General features: G+C 19.7%; 3 protein-coding genes across 20 annotated transcripts in view; 2 read left to right on the forward strand and 1 right to left on the reverse strand.

The window, feature by feature from the left end:
- LOC102671769 (nucleosome assembly protein 1-like 1) overlaps positions 1 to 4021 on the forward strand; it is a 5609-nt gene extending 1588 nt beyond the window's left edge. For 2 of the 4 annotated variants that reach the window (XM_006623502.2, XM_006623503.2), the window contains exons 2-8: positions 110 to 273; positions 1168 to 1460; positions 1806 to 1956; positions 2137 to 2274; positions 2440 to 2587; positions 2676 to 2795; positions 3143 to 4021. In XM_006623502.2, coding sequence (XP_006623565.1) covers positions 121 to 273; positions 1168 to 1460; positions 1806 to 1956; positions 2137 to 2274; positions 2440 to 2587; positions 2676 to 2795; positions 3143 to 3303 — 1164 coding nt within the window. In that variant the 5' untranslated portion in view covers positions 110 to 120 and the 3' untranslated portion in view covers positions 3304 to 4021. The remainder of the gene's footprint in view (positions 1 to 109; positions 274 to 1167; positions 1461 to 1805; positions 1957 to 2136; positions 2275 to 2439; positions 2588 to 2675; positions 2796 to 3142) is intronic. The other 2 variants (XM_006623504.2, XM_006623505.2) reach the window with 2 other exon arrangements.
- Positions 4022 to 5132: 1111 nt separating this feature from the next.
- Positions 5133 to 7956, forward strand: LOC102671636 (N-acetylglucosamine-6-phosphate deacetylase). Its single transcript, XM_006623501.2, has 7 exons — positions 5133 to 5539; positions 5883 to 6157; positions 6288 to 6417; positions 6477 to 6565; positions 6658 to 6802; positions 7147 to 7323; positions 7430 to 7956. The coding sequence occupies exons 1-7, from the start codon at positions 5311 to 5313 to the stop codon at positions 7618 to 7620; spliced, it is 1236 nt and encodes a 411-aa protein (XP_006623564.1). The 5' UTR covers positions 5133 to 5310; the 3' UTR covers positions 7621 to 7956.
- A 339-nt stretch (positions 7957 to 8295) lies between these two features.
- The window catches only part of LOC102670863 (mucin-1-like), a 16648-nt gene continuing 6132 nt past the window's right edge, over positions 8296 to 18811 (reverse strand). For 3 of the 15 annotated variants that reach the window (XM_031514118.1, XM_031514117.1, XM_006623493.2), the window contains 18 exons: positions 16439 to 16580; positions 16298 to 16355; positions 16143 to 16213; positions 14661 to 14837; positions 14156 to 14254; positions 13068 to 13166; positions 12531 to 12626; positions 12175 to 12276; positions 11737 to 11835; positions 11530 to 11628; positions 11291 to 11389; positions 11091 to 11189; positions 10885 to 10986; positions 10279 to 10377; positions 10030 to 10128; positions 9853 to 9957; positions 9203 to 9462; positions 8296 to 8788 (listed from right to left, as the gene is read on the reverse strand). In XM_031514118.1, coding sequence (XP_031369978.1) covers positions 8705 to 8788; positions 9203 to 9462; positions 9853 to 9957; positions 10030 to 10128; positions 10279 to 10377; positions 10885 to 10986; positions 11091 to 11189; positions 11291 to 11389; positions 11530 to 11628; positions 11737 to 11835; positions 12175 to 12276; positions 12531 to 12626; positions 13068 to 13166; positions 14156 to 14254; positions 14661 to 14837; positions 16143 to 16213; positions 16298 to 16355; positions 16439 to 16544 — 1953 coding nt within the window. In that variant the 5' untranslated portion in view covers positions 16545 to 16580 and the 3' untranslated portion in view covers positions 8296 to 8704. Of the gene's footprint in view, positions 8789 to 9031; positions 9127 to 9202; positions 9463 to 9852; positions 9958 to 10029; positions 10129 to 10278; positions 10378 to 10884; positions 10987 to 11090; positions 11190 to 11290; positions 11390 to 11529; positions 11629 to 11736; positions 11836 to 12174; positions 12277 to 12530; positions 12627 to 13067; positions 13167 to 14155; positions 14255 to 14660; positions 14838 to 16142; positions 16214 to 16297; positions 16356 to 16438; positions 16581 to 18811 lie in introns of those variants that run through there. The other 12 variants (XM_006623494.2, XM_006623496.2, XM_031514119.1 and 9 more) reach the window with 12 other exon arrangements.

The following is an 18811-nucleotide window of genomic DNA, read 5'->3' on the forward strand; positions in this document are numbered from 1 at the left end:
AATAAGTTTATTTTATTTGATAACTTTTTTTATTTATTATATTTTTTCTAATAAGATTATTTTTTTATTATGTAATTTTTTTTTTTATAAATAAATAAAATAAATTTAGATTATAGTACTATGACAACTGATCCAGAGCGTGCTGGAGATAATAGTGAAATGGAATCTGTTGAAGATGAAGACGATAACAAAGCTCCAGAGCTTTTTGCTAAAGCTTTAAATAGGTCTGACATGTTAGCTGCTCTACAAGATCGTACTGCACCTGGAATAGAGGTATTCAAATTTAATATTGTGAATTATAAACAAATTAAAAAGTTAAAAAAAAAAATTTTTTATAATAAGAAAAAGATTGTGCTAATCGTAATTTAAACTTTTTGAAATGAAAAATTAAAAATAATGAATTTTATTTAACATTTAATTTTACATAATGAGATTTTTAATATTGAAATTTTAATTATTCAAATTTACTTAATGTTTTATATTATATAAAATGATTTACATATAATAATAATATATATATAGATAATTTTTTAAAAAAAAATTATGCAATATTATGTAAAATTTCAAATTCTAATAATTAAAATTATTTTACTATATCTATTAATATAATTGGTTAATATTATAAATTTTTTAATTAATTAAAAATATAAAAGAGATTCCATACAAAATTTAAAAAAATATTAATGTTATTACTATAAATTTTTAATATCATAATTTGCTTGATCGTATGTATATAATTTTGTTTTATATTTAATTATATTTCATTCCTTTTTTATTTTATTTAAGTTAACATATGTTATGAAATTTTTGCTTGATAATTGACTATTAGTATAGACTATAATGTGCATTACAGTAGATTATATCATAATGTTTTTTTAATTATTTATATGTTAAATGTTTCAATTATAATCAAGTATTTATAATTAAAATATTGTTTGTAATATTTTTTAATTTTTTATTATATCTTATATTTTTCCTTAAAAAATCAAAATTTTATAAAATCAATTTAAATATTTTGCTTTAAATTAAATAATTAGGATAGAATATGTGTTAGATAAATATTATTTGGATGATATATTATTATATTATTATATTCATTATATTAATCATTTTGATAATATAAATAAAAGAAAAAACAATATTTAAAAAGATATTTTCAATTTTTAGCAAATGCAGAATCTTCCAGCTCCTGTAAAACGCAGAATTAAAGCTTTGAAACAATTACAATTAGTTACAACTAATATTGAAGCAAAATTTTATGAAGAAGTTCATGCCTTGGAATGTGCTTATTATAAAATGTGTGCCCCTCTTTATGAAAAAAGAAGTGAAATAGTATCTGGTGTTTATGAACCAACAGATGAACAATGTGTATGGGAGAGTGATGATGATGAAGAAGGATTAACTAATGATTTAAAAACAAAAGTGAATCTCGAAGATGATAAAGAACAGAAAAAAGAAGAGTATGATCATTTTGTTTTTATTAAATATAATATTTATTTCATTTTTATTGTTATTATTCATTACATAAATTTTTATTTAAAAATAAATGCACTCAATTTTTATTTCAATCATTTCATGTTACAAAAGAATATTTAAAACAAATAAAAAATATTACAATTTCTAAATAATTTTATTAAGTTGTTTAAAACATTTTCTAAATAGATTTATTATATTTTCTATTTTAATCTATTCTAATAAATTATGCTAAATTAATTTTTATTTCAAAGATTTCTTATTCTAAATTATTTGAAAAATAATTAAACATTATCCTCTACATTGATTTTCTTATTAATGAATTATTTTAGAGTTGAAAATGAAGATATTAAAGGCATCCCAGATTTTTGGCTCACAATATTTAAAAATGTTGAAACATTAGCTGATATGGTTCAAGAACATGATGAGGCAATACTCAAACATTTATATGATATTAGAGTGATATTTCTTGATAATCCAATGGTAAGTTGGAAAAATATATAGATATATATTGTTCAATTGCTATAAAATCAAAAAATTTCATATAATTTACATGCATAAGAATAATTAGATGCATGTATAAATCTTATAGTTAAAAATAATAATAAATAAAAAATATGAAGTAAAAAAAAATTTCATTAAAGATAATGAGATTTTTTATAGGGCTTTGTTCTTGAATTCCATTTTGCGCCAAATGAATACTTTTCTAATTCAGTTTTAACAAAGGAATACATTATGAAGTGTACCCCTGATAAAAATGATCCTTTTAGTTTTGAAGGACCTGAAATATACAAATGTAAGGTAAATATTATTTTTAATTTCAGTTTATATGTTTATAAATTATATACATCTATATTATTCTTTATTTTCTAATAATATTTATATAAAAAGTATTTAAAAGTATTTAAATTTACCATATATGTATATATATATATATATATATATATATTTTAATTATTTCTATAGGGATGTGTAATTGATTGGAAGAAAGGAAAGAATGTTACAGTAAAAACTATAAAAAAAAATCAGAAACATAAGTCTCGAGGGTCCATACGAACAGTAACAAAAACTGTTCAGAACGATTCTTTTTTCAATTTTTTCAGTCCACCAATTGGTAAAAATATAATTAATAATATTTCTATTTTATATTTTATTTTCATATTAAAAATACATTCATTATTCATTACAAACTATTTTTTTAGTGCCAGAAGATTCTGAAGCAGAATTAGATGATGAAACTCAAGCTTTATTATCCAGTGATTTTGAAATTGGTCATTATATTAGGGAACGTATAGTTCCTAGAGCTGTATTGTATTATACAGGTATTTTATAAATCAAAATATATATCTTTAATAATAAATTATAAAAATTATAGAATATTTAAAATTATTTTTTTAATTGTGAATATTTTATAATTTTTGTAACTCTTTCGAAAGTAATATTTTTTACAAAAATAAAAATTTTTATTTCAAACATTAATTAGTTAATTATAATTATTGAAATAAAAAATATAAATTTATGTTTATACTTTAAGCATAAAAAATCAAACCAATTAAAAAATGCAGATTAATACTAAATTTAATAAAATAAATTCAATAAATAATAAGTAAATTCAAAATATTATAAATATAAAATTAATAATAAATAAAAGAAATAATCAATATTTCAGGAGAAGGTTTAGAAGATGAAGATGAAGATTACGAAGAAGAAGAAGGTGATGAGGATGACCCTGAGGAAGAAGATGAAGATGATGAGGAGTCTTCTCCAAATAATGCACCACCAGGTGGGAAACAACAGGGAACAGATCCTAATGACTGTAAACAACAGTAGAATTACATACAGATTAAACTAAGAAAAAAAATTGTCCGTGCGTACAGTAAGCGACAACATACATACACAAACACTAACGAAACTTGACCGATAACTGCCTAGATATCCTGCACCAGTGGCTCCAACGTAATCCTGTTTGTATCAATCATCTAATCATATCATATCTCCTATTCCAGATCAAGCCTAGACTCTTCGACATACCGGTGAAAAAAAAATTATGCGTATCCTCCCTTTATCCAACGTTGACGATGAATAGAAAATATGGCTTATTAACAGCCTAAGATTTAATGTCATATAAGTATAAATGAATTGCGCTCTCCGCTCCACGTAATCATTGTCATTTTTAATTGCTTCATTTTATACTATTGTTACGTTTATATACAAACAAGAAAGTTAGTTGAATTTTTTTTTAAAACGCACGTTGACCTATGAAGAAATTTTTGGGTACTGTTAAAGCATTTTTAATACAAAAAATTGAAAAAAGCAAACAGCAGACAGCGCTTTGTTTCTTCTTGTCGTATAACAAACATATAGTGCCATTTTCCTCTCCTGTTTCTCTTTTTTTTTTTTTTTTTTCCATTTTTTTTTTTAATTGTTATTCTCCTTTAAGTTCTTAGTATTCCCTTAAGTTACATAAAGTCTTTTTATACGGTTTTATACTAAATTGTTTTCATTTCAATTTGTTATGGATTTGAATTATACTGGATTTTGAAACTGATCAAACTTGTCTGTATTACCTTTATAATAAGTTTTATAAAGTTTCATAAAATACTTAAATTGTATTTAAGATTATAAAATATGCATAAGTTAAATAAATTTTGATAATATTAAAAAGGTAAGTATTAAAAAATATATTATTTAAGAATTTTTTTATTATATTATTATTAGTATTTTTTGCATTAAAAAAATTATAAATAATTATTTAATAATATAATTATTAATATATATATAATAAATATATATTGACTTAAATGCTTATAAAATTGTTGGATATTTTTAGAAATTTTAAATATTAAATAATCTAAACAATTGAAATGCAAACATATCGATTATATATAAATATATAAATAAAGTGAGATGAAGATAATGTGAAAAAAACGCAGCTGATCAATTAACAATATTATATTATTGTATTATGATTATCACCGAATCTATAATAAAAAATTTAGAGAAAATCTATTTATGATTTTAATATGATTATGATGATTTAATATGATTATTAATATGATTCATGATTTTAAATATACTATTGAATCTATTAAAATTTTATCGCAATATAATAAATAGTGCATTATATATCAAGATATATAAAAAAAAAATTTTTTTAACTTTTTATCTTATATATCTAATGCGATAACTTGAATAAATATTTTAAACTCTTCTTTAAGCACTTCATTGAAATGTTTGATTATGGATAATTGATACTACGATAAATTAACTTGAAAAATAAAATATATGATATTTTTATGTATCAACTTTTTTTTTATTTCGTTATCTAGAATTTTTGTTAGAAAAATATATTATATTTTTATAAACATCTTATAATTATGTAATTATGTATGTTCTTTTTCTAAAGATATAACAAATTTATTTTTTATTTTCTATTTTTAGTTAATACATTTTTAAAAAACTATGGATGAGAGATCATTTAATTTATGATATTATAATATTACTTTTTAGTTAGCGAGATATTAAAATCGATTTTAATATTTTTCTTTTTTTAACAATAGAAACATAAGTAATTTTAAAGATATTTAAAAAAATATTTTCTTATATTAAATGTCAATGCATATAAAATATGATTTTCTGAAATAAAAAATATATTGAAATCACATTCAGTGACATCTTTGAAGCTGCATAATAATTAAATTTACAGGTCATTGCTACTTGACTTTTTATAATTTAACGGAATGATAATTTTACTTGTGATAATGCAATACTGAAGTGTATTGATAAGATTTATTTTTTCTTTTTTTTAAGCAAAGATAATTGTGCATTTTGATGTGAATGATTTGTGAAGTTAATATGTCTGAAAAAGATCAACAAATTTTAAAACAATTTTATAATTGTTGTATTTTACGTGATGGAAAAATTTTAAACGAAGATTTATGGGTTCGTGATGGAAAAATTGTAAATCCAGAGAAAATTTTTTATGATGAAAAGATAAAACCAAATATAAGAATCAATTGTAACGGAGCGTTAATTTCTCCTGGATACATTGATCTTCAGATTAATGGTAAATCAATAATAAATTGAAATAGAAATATAAAATTTATTTTATTTGCATACATTTTTTTTTTATTAAAATTATTATCAAAAAATTTTTAGTTTTGAATAATAATAATATATAAAAATAATAAAATATAATATATAAATATATATAAAATATAAAAAACATTACAATATTGTATAAAAACTAAATAATATTATGTTAATTTTAGATAGCATACTGTATTTTAAAATATTTGTAGATATAATAGAATGAATATTTATATAATGTTATTGTAATAAATAATAATTTAATTATATTATGGAAATTATTATATATATAATTGTAATTATTATTTTATTTATTTTAGGCGGATTTGGCATAGATTTTACACATAATGTTAACAATGTACAAGAAGGAATTAATAAAGTAGCCAAAAAACTATTAGAATTTGGTGTAACATCATTTTGTCCAACTTTGGTTACATCACCTAGTGAAACTTATCATAAAATAATTCCAAATATTAAAAGAACCAAAGGTGGAAAACATGGTGCAACTGTATTAGGTATTCATTTAGAAGGACCATTTATTAGTCCAAGTAAAAAAGGAGCTCATTTAGAGTGCCACATAAAACAATTTGAAAAAGCAAGTTTTACAATTATTTTTAATGTGTACATCTGATATTGTGTTATGATTTTAAAAAAATTTTTAATTTTTTTATTAATAGTATTAGATTTTTATTAATATTTTTTATTTATCTCAATATGAATTTTAGGGTTACAAGTCATTAACTGATATGTATGGAAGTTTAGAAAATGTAAGTCTTATTACATTAGCACCTGAACTTCCCAATACCCAGTCTGTGATCATAGAATTATGTAAAAGAAATATTAAAGTTTCTCTTGGTAAGAAATAAATTATCATTTTTATTAATTTAATATCATTGTAAATTTAAATATTTTAGGACATTCTGTAGCAAATTTGAAAGAAGGAGAAGAGGCTGTAAAAAGTGGAGCATCTTTTATTACTCATCTTTTTAATGCAATGTTACCAGTAATTATATATATTCATATATAAAATATGAGAATCAGTTTTTATTTTAAGAAGAATGCAATATTATAAAGTAAATAAATTTATATTTATAGTTTCATCATAGAGATCCAGGATTAGTTGGTCTCTTAACATCTGATCAAATCTTCCCTGGAAGAATTATCCATTATGGTATAATTGCAGATGGTATTCATACCCATCCAGCTGCATTACGTATAGCTCACAGAACTCATCCTGAAGGTTTGTATATTTTTTTCTATTATTACTTATCTTTCTTTTACATACATATATATTTATTCAATCATTTTCGTTCTTAAACTCAATTTTTATATTTTTTTAAAATTATTTAAATTAGAATAATATAATAATAAGATAATAAGGTTACTTGAATTTTTCTTATATATATATATATAGTATATATATTAGTATATATATACTATATATATACTATAATAATTATCTAATTTTAATTTATCTATTTAATAAATAATTTAATAAATAATTAAATTTTATATTATATATTTTATATTCATATAAAATAAATATAAAAATTTTTTAAATAATTATTTAATTTTATATTTTAGGATTAGTACTAGTTACTGATGCATTGTCAGCATTAGGATTAGAAGAAGGAGTACATCAATTAGGACAACTTAAAATCGAAATACGCTCGGGACGTGCATATATTGCTGGAACGGATACATTGTGTGGGAGTACAGCGGAAATGACGAAATGTGTTCGTCATTTTAAAGAAGTAACAGGTAGTTCAAATATATATATAATATTTATGTTATATGGATTTCTTTTATTTAAATTAATTCTTTTTAAAAAGAAAATTTTATTTTTAACAAATTTTCTATTTTCTAGGTTGTTCAATAGTAGAAGCTTTAGAAGCAGCAACCCTTCATCCGGCAAAAACTCTCGGTATTGAAAGAACGAAAGGAACTTTGAACTATGGAGCAGATGCTGATATAGTAATGTTAGATAATGATTTAGAATTATTGTCAACATGGATATCAGGAGAATGTGTTTATAATAAACACAAATGCTGCCGATGATATATATTATTTGAATAAATATGATTTAAAATATGATTCCATTATCGATTCGAAATTGTTAATATTATTCGAAATGGTGGCGGAATTGATTTTATAAAATAATTGTTTATCTAGAAAATTGTATAAACATTCAATTTATAACATTTATATGTCTCAAATATCACAGTTTTCTTGCACAATGGCTGTGAATATTGTTGTAATTATATTTTGTTCATTTATGTATTCATATTTATGTATTATACATATATTTTGTATAAAAGTTTTTTAGAAATGTATATTTTACTATATAAAAAAACCTAGAAAATTATGAAAATTAAATTTAAGTTTTATTATTGATGAAATAAAAGTGAAATATATTTATATCTTTATAACAAAAAGACAAAAAATTTTTTATAATTTTTGTCTTGAAATTAAAAATATTCTACATGAGATATAAATAGAATATATCCATTCTAAATAAAAATTAATTGCATTAGTTACAAAATATTTAAATAAGAAATAGTTTTAAAATAATAAATAAATTATATTTTATTCATTATTTTTTATATCATTTATTAAAAAATATTTTTAATCAAATTGAATATAAATATAAATTTAATTTTTTTTTTAATAATATTTATTTCGTTTTTTCAAAAATCATACATTTAAAATAAATAAAAAGAGAAATTTATTTATTATTATTTTTATTTATTTCATAAATATAAATGTTATGTGAAAAATATCATCTGTAATCAATATTACCTGTATTCATAATTATCACAATTTATGCCAGAAATAAAATTATATGATTAATTTAATATATTTAACAATATTTTTATTTTTATTTTTGATAACATATTTTAATATTTAACAACATTAATATTTTAATTATGCAATATTTTGTAGTTATTTTAGCAAAGTATTAGAAAATAATTTATTCATATGAAAAATAGTATATTTTTCAATGAGATTTTATATTATTATATTATTATATTGCTCATTATTTTGTTATGTTGCTATTTTGTTATATATTGATCATAATAATTATTAATTTATTTATAAAATAAAATAATGATTAAAGCTGAATTACATAAAATTTCTTATATTAATAAACGGTGTCCTTCAAATTGCATATATACGGCGAATGCCTAATACCAAATGAATGTGCTGGAGGAATGTCAAGAATTACCTGCAAAATAAATATTTCATAAAAAATTAATGCTATAATATAAAATCGAATCAAGAATTATTTTCAAAATTGAATTAAAATTCTAAAAGTATTTTCCAATATAAAAGTATTAAGATTCTTAAAATTCATCAATCAAAATATTTTTACATACTCATCTTATTAAATTATATAAACTAAAAAATTTATAATATAGTTCATATTTATTATTTATTAAATTTATCTTTGAATTTTAATTTTTTATGCTGAGATTTTCCGGATTTTTACGATTTGATACGAACCCATAATTTCGAGTTCTTGTATATTTTTAAAAATAACAATACAATTTATTCAAATGAAATCTATTAAAAAAGTTTTAAAACTTTTGAATTGTTTAGTTAATTATATTAAAATAGATTAGAAAAAAATTAGAAATACTTTTTCTGGACAATGTGCACCAGGTCCTGGAATCTGCGAATGATCGTCAGGCAGTTGATAACGAGCACTTATACTATAAGCAGGACTTTTTATTCTAACTGAATCCGGTTTAACAGCTTCATATGTTCCAGGTCCAGGAACTAAAATGCGATCATCAGTAGAATCTTTTTGTCTACCAGATATTGAATAAGCTGGTGCTGTTTTTTTATTTCCTTCCTTTGTTCCGCCGAGAGTAGAAGGAATATTATAAACATTTGGAGCTAAAACATAATAAACATAAAAACAAAATATTTATAATATTATATTAATTAACAAAAGTTAATATAACTTTTTTAATGATATAAAAACTAAAATCTTCTTTTATAATAACGATTAAAAAAATTATTACTATGATTAATTATGTAATTATATAATATTATGATTAATTTAATTAATTTTAAAGTATATATGAAAAAATTTGTTTTTTTTAAATAAGAAATATTAAATAATATTATGTTACAAATACATAACAAGAATATTTTTTATCTCAATAATAAATGCTATTTTCATAATATATTTATACAGAAAATTTTATGAGAAAACGTGCGATGCAAAAAAGAAAATGATAATAAGAAAAATAGAAATAGAATAAGCGAATCTTCTAAATTTACCTGGAATATCATTTGATTTATTTATATTTGTTCTAAGACCAAAAGTAAATAGCAATGCTTTTTCTAATAAAAGCATAGCTTTCTCTGGACTATATTCACCAGGACCTTTAAACCAAATATTAAATCTATTTAACAAATACAAAAAACAAAAAATATATTAAATTTTATATACTATACCTGGTATAGAATTTGTTTCATGTATTTCAGTCTTAATTCCAAAACTATATTGGGGTGATTTATTTAAATTTACCTTTTCAGGATGGTAACTTCCTGGAGCTAGATTTTTAATATATTAAAGCAAATAACTTTTATATATTAAATTATAAATTCTATATAAATTCTATATAAATTCTATTTATAAATTTTATGTTTAATAAATAATAATATAAAAATAAAAGTATAAAAATAATACTTAATATTACTCACCAGGTATATCATTATTTTTTTTTAAAGATGTTTTTAAACCAAATGAATATTGTGGCGATTTATCTAAATTGACTTTTTCTGGAGAATAAGTACCAGGAGCTATAAAGTAAAAAAAAATACTGATGCAATGTTAAAAAATATAACGAAAAAATATTTCAATTTATACACAAATTATATGATATATGTTATAAGACATGTAATTAAAAAATAATTTTAAATAATTAAATAATTGTAAATATTACTAATGATTTTTATTTATAATATTTTTATATTTTCATATGTTTATGTACAATTATTTAAAATAAAATGTATAAAATTTAAAAAATTTTAATATTAAGTGAAATTTATAAAAAGCTTGTAATTTTAAAATTATTTAGCTATTTAATTAATATATTCAGCAATAATATTAATTAAATATTAATTATAAAGTTATAAAGTTATAAAATTATAAAAGCAAGAAGAAGAAATTTGTAAAAAAAAAGCAGAAGCTTTGATATGTTTTAAAATAAAAATTGGAATATATATTAGAAACATAAGATTTTTGTTAAAGAATGTTTTAAATTTTGGAATAGATGTTATTAATAATTTGTTAATCAACACCATTACCTGGTGTATCTTTAGGCTTATCCAAAGGTTTTCTATTACCAAAACTGAAATAAGGTTTATGTTCCAAATTTACTATTTTCTCTGGATAGTAATCAACAGGGCCTACCAAAGCAATCAAAACATTAGTTGTTTCTACAGAATGTTAAAACCTATACCAATGAATTTTCAAAATAAGAAGCTCCAGCAATTTACCAAATAAAATTCACCTGGATTTTCATTAAACTTTTTTGGTAATCCTTTACCAGATAAACTGAATTGAGGACCTTTATCTAAATTCATTTTCTCAGGACTATATGTTCCTGGTGCTATTAGAAAAATTAAATATAAGAAGACATTAATCTAAAACAATAATATATTAAATAATAATCAATATAAAAAATATTTAAAAAAAATAAAAAATGTTCACCTGGATTATTGTTTGGTTTTTCTGAAATCCCTTTCCCATACAAACTATATTGTGGACCTTTATTTAAATTTACTTTCTCAGGACTATATGTTCCAGGTGCTTTATAATAAAAAAAATCATAAATTCTATCCAGTAAGAATTTAATGTTAATTAGAAATTTTTATATAATTAAATAATAATAAAATAAATAAATATAAAATAATAAGATAATAAGAAATAAGAAATTTAGTTATACTAACCAGGAATATTATTTGGTTTTTCAGAAAGTCCTTTACCACTTAAACTATATTCTGGACCTTTATTCAAATTTATTTTTTCTGGACAATAATCTCCAGGTGCTATAGAAAAATAATAAAAAGACAATAAAGGATTTAATTTTTTTATAAATTTCTTTACTGATAAATGAAAAAATAATAATAAAAATAATAGAATTCTAATATTTATACCTGGATTAGTATTTGGTTTATCAAGAAATGTTCTTAATCCAAAAGTATATTGTGGTGCTTTATCAAGATTTACTTTTTCAGGAGCATAAGTTCCTGGTGCTAAAAATTGTACAAAATTTTTTTTACAATTATATTTTATAAAATTATTAGATATTTTTTCAATATGATATTTAATATAATAAAATTTTTAATTTTTAATAAAAATTATATTCATATAAAGAATATATGTATTTATTTTTAATTTTAATGCAATAATTACAGATTAGAATTTTGAATTCCAAGAAAATAAATTATCATTTAATTGTTTAATTTTCAAAAAAATTATCTAAATTATATATCTTATTTGAATTAAATTTTTCGAGATTATATATATCAAAATAAAATAAGTGTATATTGATGTAAAAATAAAAAAAATTAAATCTTTTTCTTTGCAATTACCTGGAGTATCATTTATTTTTTCAAGGGGAGTCCTCAATCCAAAAGTAAATTGCGGCGTTCTATCCAATTTTACATTTTCTGGACAATACGTACCTGGTGCTGAGAATAATTTCTTTTTATAATTTATTAATTAAATAGTTTAATAATTTATCAAAAATACTATATTTCTTATTTTTTTACATATTTTTTTAAATTATTTTTAATATGTTTAAATATTTTTACAAAACTTAATATTTATTTATTTATAATGAATTTTTTAAATTTAATTTTTTTAAATTATTTATTTTTTTATTATTTTATACATATATATTTTTATTTTTTTATGTTTTAATAAATTATTGAAATTTGTATATTAAGTATATTATCAAGTTTTTCTACTCGACCTTTTCTAGTAAGACTATATTGAGGATCCTTATCTAAATTGACTTTTTCAGGATAATACAAACCAGGTGTTATAAAAATAAGTTGAAATATGTGAATGGTAATATAATTACCAAATATTATTACAAGTGCAGAATGAACATATCATCATACATGTCATCACAGATAAGATGAAATGTAAAATAAACCTATATTATAGATAAAATCTCGTCTATGATCTTTTATCATATGAAATATCTTTCTGTGATAATATGTTTATCAAAAAAGACAAGACAATTACTATTTCATTGACCAAACAAATATATGCTAAATTTATCATAAACTTATATTTATTAAGATATTTAATAAATTTTATTAAATTATACAATTATATTATTGAAAAAATAATAAATCTAAATTTATGGATATTTTCTGTTTCTAGAAAAATTACTAATTTTAATATTTGTGAATGATTTAAATAACAAAAGTTTGGTTAACGAAATTTTAATCAAATATTTTAAATTTTTGATTACCTGGATTATCGCTCGGTTTTACGAGAGGAGGCCTAACTCCAAAACTGTATTGCGGTGTATTGTCCAATCTTACCTTTTCGGGATGATAAGTTCCAGGTGCTGATATTATAATATATCAATATTAATTACATTTATTTTCAGAAATAAATAATAGCAGAAAAAAAATAATAAAAATAAAAGATAATATATTTCATAATGATTAAAATAAAAGAGGGAAAATTTATAAAATAAAATTTGTAAAATAATTTGAAAAATATTTTTCTATAATTATAAAAAAATACATTAATATTTTTTTATAACTTTTTGTTAAATAAATTATAATATAATCATATATAACTAATATGATTAAATAAATATCAGAATTGCATGCAAATATATCATAAGCATTTTTGTTAATACCTATCTATTTGCAAAAAAAATATAAATATAATTTATAAAAAAATTTAAATAGTAAGGATGCGATATTAATCAAGCTACGATTGCAAAATAAAATAAGAAGCTAAACAATATTATCGTTATTTAAAGATCTAAGAATACCTAAAAGTTTATTCTTCGAAAATTGAGCTTATGCAAAAATTCTTTATTCTAGGCAATTCTTACAATCAATGGATACTTATTCATTACTATTTTCGATATTGATTTTTTCAAGAGATTCACAAATGCACACGAAGTTAATAAAATTATAAAAAAATATATCTAATTTAATAAAATTAATACATGTGTAATTTTTTTAAATTTATTTAAAATGTTAAAATGTAAAATTTTAGAAAATGTGCATTATTTGCGATAAACTTTTGTTATAGGAAATGAAATTATTTTTTATCATTGATTTCTTTTTATTCCAATATTTTAAATTAAAAAAAGAAAAAATGAAAATTTCTATATATTTGATTATTAAATGAAATAATTTAAAACAATCTTATTTTAGTCTCTTAAGTCTTATTTTTTTCAAAATTTAAAGAATTGATTAACAATATTAAAATATTATAATAAATATATTAAAATATTATTATTTAATTATCCTCTGTAAAGATATAAAATTGTATAAATTTATATAAGATTTAGATTATTTTGATATACTTAATTACCAGGTATATCGCTTGGTTTGTCCAGTACAGATTTTAAGCCGAAACTGTACTCGGGCGATTTGTCGATATTCACTTTTTCGATGCAATAGTCATTCGGCGCTACGATCAAGATGATATGATTATCATCGATATTTATCATAATAATTTTTGGATAAAATTAATAACCAAACATGCAAGAAAATGCAACAGAAATTATTCATTATAATTTTTCACAATTACAAATTATTACAAAAAATCAATATTTTAAACTAAATTTCATTAAGTTCATTCAATTAAGTTCAAAAAAAAAAAAAAAATAATAAAAAAAGATTTTCGTGCACGTCATATATATTCTCAATCACATTTTAATATTTACCTCAAGATTATTATAATTTCACGATTATTACAATTTATTTATTGATTTTAAAAAATTAAAAAATTAAGAAAATAATTTTTGTTTTTTAATATAAAATTAATTTTTCTTAATTCTATTTTATTGCAATATATATACACGAAATATACTCACCAGGTGTACAACTAATTTTTTCAGTTTGAGTTTTGATGCCAAATGAGTATTTTGGTGAATGATCCAAAATAATCTTTTCTGCCTTTTCTGGATTATAATCACCAGGCGCTGGTGTGATTTCCTGTTTCGTGAATTTCGTGCGGCTATGTAACGATGATGCTGGTGCTGCATCTTTTCCTGCATCAATTTTATTAACAAATTTTCAAACTTATCAATAAAAAATTATATATTATATTATAACATATATATATATTATAACATTAAAATTTAAAAATTATTAATTTAACATTTTAAACATTAATAAGAAATTTAAATATTAATTAGAAATTTAAATAAAAAAAAAACAAATTTAGAAAACTAATTAGATTAAGATTTAAAATATTTATATCACATAAAATATTTGAAAGAATTTTAAAATATTTATATATCTATTTTTTAATGTTTTTGATAAAAATATTTTTTAATATATAAAAAAATTCATATATCCAATATATTATTTATTTTTTGTTTAATAACATAGTTGCATCACACATCAAGAATAAAATAAAATATTTTAATAGAAGATATCTATAATATCAACTATAAGATCAAATTGTTATAATAAAATAAAAAAACAAATTAATATAATATTTAATATAATATTTAATATAATATGTTTCATAAGTAAATCTTTTTAATTTTAATATTCTTTTATAAAATACAATTAAAAGTTCGTTTTGTTAAATATACTATGATAAAAAAAAATATAAATATTATCAAAAGTTTATAAACATGCATTATTAAAAATTTCGTGCTTAATATTTGATTATTCAAAGGAAATGTAAAGGAATTTCGTGAATAAAAAACATTAAAAGTATACATTCTTGTATATTGTACATTCAAATATAATACTATCCTGAAGTTTGATCAATACTTAATTATATAGGAAATAGCATTATCCATACCATTCATTTCTTGTTTTCACAATGTTCATTTCATTTCATTTCATCAGTTCATTTATATTTCCTTTAATAATTTCTATTTTTATTTATGATTCGATTATTAGGATTGTTTTAATTTACAATTTTTTACAATTTAGAATTCATTTATATTTGCATGAACGAATAATGTAATCAAAAATTTATTTTTTATAAACGAATACAATATAAAAATCATTCATTTTTTCCAAAGAATATAAATTTTGCATATTTTTGCGCATATTTGTATTATAACAATAATTAATAAATTGTATCAATAAGTTTCAATTATTTTAATATAAATATTTACATATTTATATTAATATATATATTTCTGGAAAAACTTTTCTTGGATTCAGTAAAACGTAGTAATCAAAATAATGTATCATAAGTTTTTTTGAGCTTATCAATTCCTTTTTGTTTAATTTATTATCTACGATTATCTTTATTAACAAAGATAAAATAAGGTTATAATTCCGTATCTGTAATAGCTATTTTTTATACAATATGAATATTATTATCTTACCTTTCGCGCTAAGTCCGAAAATATTGTATTGACCAGGACCCGGTCCAGGGCTATCATTTTTCGTTGCATGTCTAAAAATATATATAAAAATACAATTAAATTAATTTAGTAAAAATTATTAATCAAAATTAAAACCAGTAATCGAATCTATATACCTGCTTCCAAATGAGAAAGCAGGAGCTCTACCTCGTTTGGAATCGGGAACAATTTTTCCTAAAAATTCGTATTTTTTATTTAAAATGTTTTTATTTATTTTAAATTTTAACAATAATCATACTCTTTATCCAAATTATTACCGATCAACGGGGGTAATGTTACACAAGCAGGACCAGGACTATTGTATTCTGCAGCGATAGGACCTCGTCTCTTTGTTGGTGTCCACGGTCTTTGTGTCATACCCATGTTTTTTATAATATATTTACTTTTACCTTTCCTTTCCTAAAAAGAAATAAAATTTTCCTATATTTTTTGAAACAATGAAAAGAAAATTTCTATTTCTAATTTTCAATAGAATCGAATTGCCGATATTTTAAAAATATGTTATGCTAATTTTATTTATAATTCGTTTGATACCAAGTTAATAAAAATATACTGAACATATGCTCTTTCCTATTCCGAAGAGACTATTTTGGACTTGTGCAATAAATACGACTTTGAAAGATGGTCCACGAAAGAAACGACTCACGAATAACCATATAAGAATATGTCCATGGTGGATATCCAGAATCGCCCACCATTTGACATTGGACTGAATAAGACATGAATATAACAAATTGTATAACGTACAAATAAGCCAAACAAATGCAGATTAAAGGAATGACTCATGACCTACTTATAGTATTTTGTTGCTCCATTCGCATATACTAATGGCATAATAATTATAATACGATCTTTAAATGATTATAGATTTATAATCTAGATTATAGAAATTTATTAATTAATTATACTTAAAATATGATAAAAATTTTTAGGATTAATTATTGAAATTGATAAAAATTGAAAATGTTTTATATTATTTTTATGATTATAGTGGAAATATCTTTTCCATCTCAATGATATATTTATCTTCTTTAAGAAGTATTTTGTTTTTAATTAAAAAAAAATATATATCACATTTTGAAACAAAATCGAAGAAAAAGAAAAAATTTAAAAAAAATGGAAAAAAAAATAATATGACGTAATGATTAAGTATCTATTTGATGTGCAATTATTAAAAATTGATCTAAATTGACAATAACTCTTTCTTTATGCGATAGAAGCAAAAGTGGCTTGATCATCATGTGACCGAATTAATGTCTTAAAATTATACGAGACATTTTTATAATTATCAAGAATCAATCATTTAATGGAACATACCCAATATGGCAAATGTCAGAGATTCTTAGTCATTCTTACGTACTATATTTCTTATAATCTAATTAAATATGCAATAGGCAAAATACAAAATTAAAACAAAAAGATTTCTTTTATATTCGATTAAAAATATTCGAAAATGTTCAATATAGAAATTATATATATAAACTATAATATAAACTAATAAGATAAATAATAAGAACTAATAATTAATTCAAAAATTTTGCATACAAAAAATGACTTATTATTTCATAAATTTCATAAATTCTATGATTTAATACTAATGTATATTAATGTAAATGTTAAGTAAATTTTTCTAATATTATTTATTATTTATATTGATATTTCATTATTTGTTATTGTTTTAATATTTAAAAACTTTTAATTTTTTAAATTCTTTATATTTTCTATAATGAACATTAAATATTATCATATCAATTAAGATTTAAATAATTTTAAAATCATTATTAAATAAAGTTAAATTATTCAATTATTAATTACTTAATTACTATTTATATTTAATCATTTACGAAATGAATGAATGAATGAAGAATTAATACAAATTATAGATTATATATTACAAAATTTCATATTTATAAAGAATATTTTAATAGAAATATTATATTATAGTTATTGGACATTAATGTTTTAATTAAAAAAAAAATTAAAAACAATCCAAATATCATTGAGATTCTAATAATATATATAATGTCCAATAATATGTATAATAATATTGTATAATAATATTAACATGATAAATAAATCTTTACATTGATTATAAAAACATTTATTATAAGTTAAAAATTTAAAATGATTGATTAATAAAATTTTTTGCAAATTTAATTCTTCTCCGATTTCTTTTTCAATATTTCGCAATAATATATTGAAATTAATATTTGATATCTAGAAATTTTATATTCTTGCTTTATTTTATCGAAATAAAAATTCGAAATTCAAAAATTTTTTATAATATTATAAGAAAATAATAATTAATTTTAGTTAAGTAATTATATTTTTACTTGTTTTATCGATTAATATTTATTTATATATTTATTTATTATTATTTATTATTATTATTTATTATTATTATTTATTATTATATATATTTATTATAAATAGATATTATGATAATTAATATATTATATATTATTATAAATTATTTGCAGAATATACTATATCAATTGATTTTATCAAAACTATTATAAATTATGATTTATGTCTTATATGATATTATAATTCATTAATGGCAAATTCATTAATATGCAGCGATGATATAATATTTATTTACATCATATTGGATTATTCAGAATTACTCA

This window comes from Apis dorsata, unplaced genomic scaffold, assembly GCF_000469605.1.
Source record: "Apis dorsata unplaced genomic scaffold, Apis dorsata 1.3 scaffold_896, whole genome shotgun sequence".
Lineage (NCBI taxonomy): Eukaryota > Metazoa > Arthropoda > Insecta > Hymenoptera > Apidae > Apis > Apis dorsata.

What these genes read in the sequence shown, in the direction of transcription:
- LOC102671636 (XM_006623501.2), top strand. Translation starts at nt 5,311, where the DNA reads ATGATTTGTGAAGTTAATATGTCTGAAAAAGATCAACAAATTTTAAAA. An exon ending in TTTTTAATGCAATGTTACCA is followed by an intron (nt 6,566 to 6,657) that starts GTAATTATATAT and finishes TTATATTTATAG; the next exon opens with TTTCATCATAGAGATCCAGG. An exon ending in TCATTTTAAAGAAGTAACAG is followed by an intron (nt 7,324 to 7,429) that starts GTAGTTCAAATA and finishes TCTATTTTCTAG; the next exon opens with GTTGTTCAATAGTAGAAGCT.